Source organism: Haliotis cracherodii, unplaced genomic scaffold (genome assembly GCF_022045235.1).
Source record: "Haliotis cracherodii isolate W230 unplaced genomic scaffold, xgHalCrac1.p SCAF_15, whole genome shotgun sequence".
NCBI lineage: Eukaryota > Metazoa > Mollusca > Gastropoda > Lepetellida > Haliotidae > Haliotis > Haliotis cracherodii.
Window position 1 is genome coordinate 20,171,061 of NW_027266270.1, and position 10,465 is coordinate 20,181,525.

At 42.9% G+C, this 10,465-nt stretch overlaps 1 protein-coding gene across 1 annotated transcript in view; it reads right to left on the reverse strand.

Moving 5' to 3' along the window:
- The window catches only part of LOC139461921 (serine-rich adhesin for platelets-like), a 32,623-nt gene extending 22,633 nt beyond the window's left edge, over positions 1-9,990 (reverse strand). The window contains exons 1-3 of the mRNA XM_071243409.1: positions 9,960-9,990; positions 7,381-7,472; positions 2,231-2,806 (exon numbers count right to left, since the gene is read on the reverse strand). Coding sequence (XP_071099510.1) covers positions 2,231-2,806; positions 7,381-7,459 — 655 coding nt within the window. The 5' untranslated portion in view covers positions 7,460-7,472; positions 9,960-9,990. The remainder of the gene's footprint in view (positions 1-2,230; positions 2,807-7,380; positions 7,473-9,959) is intronic.
- Positions 9,991-10,465: the final 475 nt, after the last annotated feature.

Here is a 10,465-nt window from a genome sequence, read left to right on the forward strand (position 1 = left end):
ATTATTCACTGTGAATCCCTGAGCTACCAGGATCGCCTAGTCCATGATAATGATAGTACCCATTTCCCATTTCTTTTTGAGTTTCACCATCTTGGTGAATAATCAACCAACATAATGTTTGGATTTCCAACCTTAAAAGATAACATGACACAATACAACAGGCATACACTTAACTTGACCCACTTGCGTTACTGATTAAGAGGGGCGGTCGGGTAGCCCAGTAGTTAAAGCGTTCGCTCGTCACGCCGAAGACCCGGGTTCGATTCCCGACATGGTTACAATGTGTGAAGCCCATTTCTGGTGTCCCCCGCCGTTATATTGCTGGAATATTGCTAAAAGCGGCGTAAAGTAAAACCATACTCACTCACCCACTCACTACTAATCAGGAACTTACATCCGGAATAGATTCCGACTACCAGTTTACTTTTACTTTCTGACAATATACTTTAACCTAGTTCTCTCCACGGCGTTTTGTTCCCCTATTAAACTGACACACCGTGACATGAAAGAGGCGTTAAACCATAAAACACACAAAAAAATCTTTTATAATTTCGTGAAAATATTTTCTTAAAGCTCAGTCCATATATACGCAGCAGTGTACCTCCTACATGTAAACTGACGTCCAAAAGAAACTTTACCAACTGAAAATATAAATTTCATACAAAGTATAATTTTTTTTTGGATGAAGTCAATCTGAAACACATAACCTAAATACAACAATAGTGTAGGCAGAAAATGTTAATCGTCTGTTACATGTTTGCCAGATAACACACGAAAAAGTGAAAAACACGTGCACCACGGGCAACTGCAAATGCACGTACGGGTAAGGGTATAAAACGATTGCAACGGCAAGTCAGACATCCACAGTGATAAAAAAAAACACAAAAGAAATGCCACGACTCACAGTCGAACAACGTGAACGAGCCTTGGGTATGGTACAGATGGGAGCCACCCACGCCGATATTGCACGAACCTTCGGTTGCTCTCGTGTTGCCGTTACCAACTTGATGCAACGTTACAGACAGACAGGGCGGACCGCTGACGGACCAAGAACAGGCAGACACCGGGTGTCCACGCCCTATGATGGCCGGTATTTGCGTACCTTGCACCTCCGAAATCGCTTCCTGAAAGTGACGTCATCGGCGACAAATGCCTTAGGTCACAAGGTTAGTCGACAGACAGTGGCCAGGAGACTCAGGGCTCACTGAATCAGGGCTTTTAGACCATACAGAGGACAGCTATTGACAGCGCAACATCGTTGTCTGCGATTGAGATGGGCCCGGACTGTACGACGTTGGCAACGACGTGACTGGCAGAGGGTTGTCTTCACTGACGAAAGTCGATTCTGTATGTTTAGGGCTGATGGAAGACAACGTGTTTACCGCCGAAGGGGTGAACGATCGGCGGCCTGTTGCGTGCAGGAGGTCGTACCATAAGGTGGAGGGAGTGTCATGGTGTGGGGAGGGATCTGTGGGCAGGAGAGGACACCGCTGATCATCGTTGACGGAAACTTGACAGCTCAGCGTTACATGGATAACATTCTTCGTCCAGTTGTCCTACAATTTCTCTAACAGCAGCCACGTGGTGTCATTTATCAGCATGACAACGCTAGAGCCCATACAGCCAGAATTGTCACTAACTTCCTCGCAGCCAACAACGTCAACGTCCTGCCGTGGCCTGCACGCTCACCCGACATGTCCCCCATAGAACACCTCTGGGACTTGATGGATCGTCGTGTTCGACAACGACCACACCCTCCAGCCAACCGGCAAGAACTGATCTTGGCCCTCCAAGAAGAATGGCGTCAAATCCCACGTGACCTCATCAGACGACTGACTTTTTCTGTGCGTCGAAGAGTTTTTGCATGTATTGAGGCATTTGGTGGTCACACACGCTACTAATGACTTGTTATTGAACGTGAGCGATTGTTTATGCCTATTGTCCATGATTCTGAAAGCTCGAGTTTTGTGCTACACCCTTTGGGGGGCTCTGACGTCATTGTCGGTCGTCGTATGATTGTCATTTTCTGTGTTGATTATGTTGATATATTGATCTTCTCAATACACTTTACTTCATGCATATATGGTTTGTTGTTTTTGAGCAAGAATGATTTCAAACTCTGGTAAAGCTTCTTTTGGAAGTCAGTTTAGTTAATTCATTTATCCGAATTACATTTCACATCTCATTGTATATGGGAAGCTGGCATAATTACTACACCTCATATACTTACCAACTACTGCACAGAACTTCGTTGCAAGCTCTGGAGCAATATTCTCAAATTCGTTAAAATCTGCCAAGTGGATCACGTGACCTTCGTCAGATGCAATGGTAGACAACTCCGTCTTATATCGAGCCAGGATCTCGGTGTTTGCTTTCACATACACTTCAATCCCAACAGAATAGACAGTGATACTTGACTGTTTAGCAGCAGCTGCAGCGACTAGTGTCCTGTCGGGTCGTGTGGACAGGCCATCTGTGACCACAATCAGGATTCGTGGAACTACTTTCCTGCCCTGTTCAAGTAGCATGGCGGTCGCAGCCTCGATACCACTGTCGGTGAACGTTGCTCTAGCAGGCCAGGCCATGGCGTTGATTTTGTCGTCTAACATGGCCCAGTCGGAGGTCATGTTGACCGTCTCCTCCACGCCGCTGCTGTAAAGGACCACGCCAAGGTGGACGTCCTTGTTTGTTTGCAGAGTGTTGTTGACGAACTCCATAAGTGCTCTTTTGATTGTTTTGAAGTTCTCGAGGCCAATACTTTCTGATCCATCCACGACCAATACGGCGTCATAGATGGAATGACAATCTGAAATTAATGAATATAGGAATTAGTGGGGTTGTTTTATGTTGTAGTGAGTATACAAATGTTAACCTTGATAGCAACGCTCAATAAACTCTGCAAAAAAAGAAAAAAACGTTAAAGTAGAAAAATCGGAATTATTTTTAGAATGTTGCCGACATACATACGAAATATTGCCGACATCCATACGAAATTAATGTCACAAAACATTTCTGCATGGATTGAGATTGATTTGTGTGGGAAGGATGACTGCAGAAATCTGGTGAAAGGATGGAGAAAATCGCAAAAGGATAACAATGTAAGAGAGCCTGGCGCTGAAACACACAGACATGACATGCTCGTTCAACAGCATTTATTCGGCTATAAAAACGTTGAGTTATCATTTGCATGCCATAACAATCTGACAGCAAGTGAACAGCGAAAACATGCGACGACTGACGGAAGCCCAACGCAACAACTTCATCGGCCGACTGCAAACAAGAGAATCATCTTCGGCTGCAGCCAGGTTTTGCCACGAAGCACCAAGCACTATTACAAGACTGTAAAACCGTTATCAGACACATGGGACTTACCCATATCTGGTCGACCACGTATCACCACGAGAGCCCAGGGCAGATTCACTTGGCTACGTCACTTACGTAAAAGAACCACTACGGGCACCCCTGTAAACTACGGCAATACAAGGAGTTTGTAGGATATCATCCCAGACAGTGAGGAACCGTTTACGCACGGAAGGTATTCGCGCTAGACGACCAGTTCGAGGTGTCATTTTTACGGACCTGCATGGTCGCGACGTCAATTGTATCAAGAATATGGCCACACTGCGATGGAAGCATTTTTGGTTTAGTGACGAGTCACGTTTTATGCTTCACCGTGCGGATGGTAGACATCGTGTTTACACTGTATACAGATACATGAAGTGGACAAATTTGGTGGTGGTAGTGTGATGATGTGCGCAGCCATCTCCTACACTGGTAGAACAGACATGGTGCAGGTTCTAGGGAATCTAACGGCACAGAGATTCTTTGGCCATACGTCCTTCCCATTATGGAACAAGAGAACGTCATTTTCCAACAAGACAACGCCCGACCCCACACGGCAAGACAGACAACAGCCTTTTTTCAGGAATCACAACATCCAGGCCCTGCCATGACGCTCCAGGTCTCCAGATTTAAACCCAATGGAACATTTATGGGATGCACTGGATCAACGACTGCGAGCACGACAGCAACAATCACAGAACCTCCGATAATAAGCACGAGAACTGCAGGCACAGTGGGTGAACACTCCCAGGCCACAATTCGGGATCTAATTGTTCCAGGGGGACGATGATACTAGTGACTTTGGACTCTAATGGTGGCCATACAAGATATTGAGAACAGATTACCTTCACCTTGACAATCTACTGTTCAATGTGTGCCATATGGAACCTTGGTCAATGACAATGGTGTGTGCCAATTTGAAACAATCGTTTACCATCTGTTATTATATCTGTCATTTATATCATATGTAAATTATACAGACAGACAGACATTTTATTCTTATTTTTGGCCATGAGACCAATAGTACAGTGATAGTTTTACAAAAAGTATGCACATAAAATATGCATCTAACATCACTTTTGCGGTTTTTTTGCAGTGAGCTTGCACTATAAATCGGCATCAGTCCGGACTAGTACAAGCAGCCACACACATACATACACGTGTATGCACGTCGCTAGATAAGTGCAATAATCTTGGACGCGACGTTAAACCCCATTGCACCTCACCTTAACCATCTAAATGCAACAAATGTGATTAATGATACATGATTAGTGACTGTGTTTGTTCTAATGGCTATCTGAACTCATTGTGTCTGTTATGTCAGCATAATGCACGTGGAAACAGAACATGAAATATCGGACTGCTCATATTGGTAAACTTGATTAATTGATTGATTGATATAAAAGTCCGTGGAGGGAAAAGTTAACCCGGATGTCGAAATCGCATCAATCATACGTGTTCGCGTAAAATATTTCTATATTTGCCCTGATTCTGTTGGTTCCATACATTTGTCTAAGGCTTCGCATATGGCTGTGCAGATTTGCGCCCTTTAGTCGTACCAGAAACCTATGGTAGCTGGTTTGATAGGTTTGTCATCACCATACCCAAGTTTCACCAAAGTAGTATAAATGTAAAACCTACTACCCACTCCTCCCTCAGCGGGGTTAGATGTTAAATCAAATATTCTCTCACTCACTCATGGATTTTACAAAGTGCTAAACGCCTGGATACTGACTTGGTGGACTGAATTGCCATGATATAACTTAACTGAGATACTTTCAAACACCAAGTCACGCACTCACAAAACACCCTTCTCGTTGTTGTTAGTACCGCAAGGGCTTTTTGCCAATTTAAAATCCGATTATAGCTATTGAAATGGAACAGCGGGCTGGTGGCTGTATTGATACAAAATCACATTAAACTTCAACCATTCAAACACTTTTCACTACTTCAGAAAGATGTAGGCGTTGTTGAACCACACTGAAGAACTTACAGTAGACGTACAGACATATCACGTTCGGTATACATCCTCGTGTCATTACTGTCGTCGCTATTCAAGAAGACGGGACCGTACTGTCTCACCAACTGAGGACAAATTACTGTTTGGGCCAAACAGCCATACGCGCTTTGTCAATGAATACAATCGACCCCACGTTTGTGTCACGATATTGACAGAAGTGTGTCAATAGTCCCACAGAGTTTATGTTCAACAGGCATATATATCTTTTCACAGTAACCAAATTCAGAAAGGCCAAAGAAGCTTTTACCATTTGGTATTAAGTTTATAGGTAAGGGAGGCACGACTTCTTACCCTGAATGATATATTCATGTCATGTCATGTCAAATCTGGCTTGGAAATGTTTAGGAGTGAGTAAGTTGTGTTTAACGCCGTTTTTAACAGTATTCCAGTTATATCACGGCGTGTCAGCTTAATGTGGGAGGAAAGCTCGAAGTGATGCAGGTCTCAGACGTTTACTACTTCGGTGAAACCCACGAGCACGGGTATGGTGCTGACAAACCTAGAAACATAATCGGGGCGAACAGAGATTCGAACCCACAATCATAGGTTTCGGGCGTGCCCAAGGGACGCAACTCTGCACAGCGAATCGCGGCGCCTTAGACGAATGGGCCACCCGTGCCCCCAAATGTTTTAGAAAAGACCAAGTGGCGAAGGTGTAGTATAAAGCTGATAAGAACGGCAGGTCATCTTAATGAAAAACCCTGGTCCTAGTTGTAGATCAAAGATCGTAATCAGAGTTCATCAAGTAATGAACCCAGGAGCTGAGGATTCCGTACCGGACAAGGGACGTAACTCTGCAGATTATGATAGACGTACATGTATGGATCCAAATAAACTGTTCATCATTGACATCTTCATTTGCATTAATATAACAATACACCTTGCTTGAAGGGTCACGTTCAGAACTTTAAATCAGAATATAATCAGCGGTACTTCACCTAAGATATATCAAACGTTCATGCATCATTATGGACAATGATCATTTTTATACTTTAGTCTCCGCATAGAAATCGTCCAAACGGACTTTTCAAATATGACAAGCCAACTGCACATATTGTGATACATTACCAATGGAATAGCGGAAATGTTGTCAATTGCTGAGTGATCCCACTTGATATTCCTAATTTTTTTACAGACGGAGTATTTATAATGTTATGTTGTTTGTGTTTTCTTTCATTTCTATTGTTTAGGTGAGTAAATGCATATGTATTTGTCGAGACTTCTCGATGTGGTTCTGTCTGAATCCGAAATGTCAGTTTTTAAGGTTCGTTTGTTTTGTTTGGTTTGTTTGTTGTTTAACGCCGGACTCAGCAATATTCCAGCTATATGACGGCGGCCTGTAAAATAATCGGGTCTGGAACAGACAATCCAGTGACTGACATCATGAGCATCGATCCACACAAGTCAGCGACCCTTACCACTCGATCCCGTTAGTCGCCTTTAACGACAAGCATAGTCGCCTTTTGCGGCAAGTATTGGTTGCTGAAGACCTATTCTACCCCGAAATCTTCACGGGTACAGTTTTTAAGGAATTCATATCCTACACTGACTCCATACGCACATTGTTCACCACGATGATATTTGAAGAGAATTTTACTTGAGGAAAAAAATAGCAAGTGTACGTTTACGCAGTAATATTCGAACAATATCAGGGCAGGGGACACGAGAAATCGGCATCATACGTTGTACCGTTGAGAGCATCAAACACGGGCCTTTGGAGGGATGATCGATCGCGTTAATCACTCCCCCCTCCCCCCTATTTGAAGAGAATTTTACTTGAGGAAAAAATTAGCAAGTGTACGTTTACGCAGTAATATTCGAACAATATCAGGGCAGGGGACACGCGAAATCGGCATCATACGTTGTACCGTTGAGAGCATCAAACATGGGCCTTTGGAGGGATGATCGATTGCGTTAATCACTCCCCCACTCCCACCTCCCCACCCCCACCCCCACCCCCACCCCCACCCCCTCTTGGGGAAAGGGATGTGTCCGACCGTGTTTCAGATATACCATACCTCTGTTTAGAGTTGACAGGTCGGCGTTAACCAGGGGACAGGAGACTAAGACGATCAGGAGAATGTAAGTCCACATCATGGCAGGCAGGGTACTGTGGACAAAAGTAAGGTTAACAAAAAAACAGTAATGTTTACCAAATAACAAATTGAAGCACCTATACAAAAAACCTATAGCATGTTTATTAGTTGTTTAACGCCGCACTTTGCAATATTCAAGCTATACGATGTAGGGCGGTCGAGTCTGGACCAAACAATCGAGTGATTGATACCATGAGGAACACTCCAGGTCACGCAATCAACCAAGTTAAATATTTGTGTAATGATTGGGTTATTTATGTAGTCACGTAAAGAGGAAACAATTAGCTCGTCATTCTGGTTTTCAGGACAATATCAACACAATCACAATACAGAGAACACCCGTTAGTCCGGAATCCTCCCCTTACTGACTGTTACTGAAGGAAATGTCTGTATTTAAGAAGAGAGACATTACTGTGTGTAATGTGTTCACCTGTAACGGATTAACGGATTTTCACTGTTAAAACGCTCGGCACAATTGAATAACACTGCAAATTCTCTCATAGAGAAAACAGCTGTACGTCCTTACAAACCAGGCAAGAGAAAGTACACATGTTTAATGGTGGCTACAAAGCAACAAGCAAGAAATGGTTTTTCGGTGATGATGTATTTTATACGGGTGTCATGGGCGATATTACATGCATCATATCAATGAGCAAGGGTATCTCACAACGTGTGACGTGCACATGACGAGGGGCACAATTACACTGTGCACAGTAATGAGCACAGTCTGTCATACAGAACCGGAAACAAATATATGAAATACAGCCCATGCAAGTCTAGATTACTGCAGTTCTCAAACTAAAGAGTGACTCCGGACTCCTTTTCATTATATATTTTTTAAACAATTAACGAATGTTTATTTCTGTTTGAAGTCTGTAATGTAGGCGATATGGCTGAAATACTGCCGATGTGACGTTAAATATTAAATCACTCACTCTCTGTAATGTAGGAAAGTAAAGTAAAGTATTTTCACGTGTTTCCTTTCTTTTGCCAGTCAGTTTACGTTGTAACCGGGGTGTAATACCCATAAGACCTAACTAATAAGGATTAGCAGCTGGCTTAACGGTTACATACATGTATATGGTGCTTAACTTAGTCTCAATGCAGTGAATTGGAATGTGAACCAAGCAGTTAATCTTTGTGGTACAGTGAAACCTGGCTATCGCGATGTCCCCTGGGTCTTTGGAAATATGTCGAGTTATCTGTAGCCCGACACAAGAGAATGCTGCAGTACATCACCGATGTAAGGCTTCTTTTATAAAGGGACAACGTCCTCAAAGATGTACTGAGTCAGTGAACTTCGAGTTTTCATTGCACTTAATTCCATTCGCTCAACATTAGATGACAATAAGTGTATCACAGAAATTTACAATTTCTCAAAGCACTTTCTCTTTTTCACATGCTTAACGCCGCCCTCAGTAATATTCCAGCTATAAAAACGACGACTGCACATAACCGAGTTTGGACTAGCCAAACCAATGTTGATATTAAGCGCATCGTCAAATGTCATGGAGCAGAATGCCACTCAGTCAACAAGGCCACCGAATCTGACCACCCGATACACACGCCTCAAGCGACAAGCATATGTTTAGGAGAACCAGGTCTAACCCGAATCCTCAAAGAAGTTATTTAGTAACGACAAAAAAAATATATATTAATGCACATGCGATGAATTCCCGAGAAAAGGTTGGTCACTTCTTACTCCTGAATGCCTGTTTATAAGCATGGGACACAGAAAGTCCAATGTCCAATTCTCCCCTATTATGATTTGTTTGTTTGTTTGTTGCTTAACGCCGCACTCAGCAATATTCCAGCTGTATGACGGTGGTCTGTAAATAATCGAGTCTGGACCAGATCATCCAGTGATTGACATCATGAGCATCGATCCATGCAATTGGGATCGATGACATGTATCAACCAATCGGCGAGCCTGATCACCCGATCCCTTTAGTTGCCTCTTACGACAAGCATAGTCGCTTTTTACGTCAAGTATGGGTTGCTGAAGACCTATTCTACCCCGGAATCTTCACAGGTCCACTATTATGACCTTTGGTTTGTCACCCATAACTGTTATCATTATTTTCACTTTTCAAAACTCAAACAATTTGGGCATCACGTCCAGTCAAACCTCATTTGTACTGGAACAATGTATATAGCGACATCCGACCCTCCAACCATCAACATCTACATTCAAGCGTTACAGAAATACTAAAACTGCAAATACAGGTTATGTAACATTTCAAAGATTGAAATTTCACATTTACATAATATTCATATAATGGCATTGGTGTATACCAATAACATGATGATATAACCTGTTGTACGTTTACATATCATGCCTCAGACGTAACCCAGGACACCGACAATAAAGTAACTACAAAGAGTAATCTGGCCTAATATATGTCGGTGTTTCGCGTCTTAAAACAAGATACATATACAAGAAATTACAAAGTGTAGGAATTTCATTTTACCTTACAGTGGAGGTGCGTGTGTACACTTACCCGCGACGCCAATCTCGAAAGTGACTGTTAATATCTCATTGATCAGACGTTAATCCTAGACGGGAGAGCTTCTAATACCTGTACATGTAGGAAATATTCATTTTACTCGTCGCGAGCTGCACTGACAGAGCAACCCCTAGCGTCTCAGATCGTGGGAAGACACCGTTTTGCCTGATCGGGGTGGTTGTAATGGACATTTCATTGGAACACCAATGCTTCTTTGTTCGGGAATTCTACAGCTCCTGACAAAGTACAGCGCAGCCTTCATACCAACGTTTGTGTTTATAGGGCAAAGCTGCTCATGCAGAAAAAGAACTCGTGGGGTTGCCCTTTCAAAGTGTATGCTGGTCTTTGAGAGTTGCCCTCACACAATGTATGTTGGTGTTGTATGCCAGAATTGTATGGACTCACGTCTTTTAGTAGAATATTATACCTGACCATTATGACTTTTGTCATAGAAAAGGACCGAACTGGGGCAATTCAAATTCGTAATAACTACAACGGTT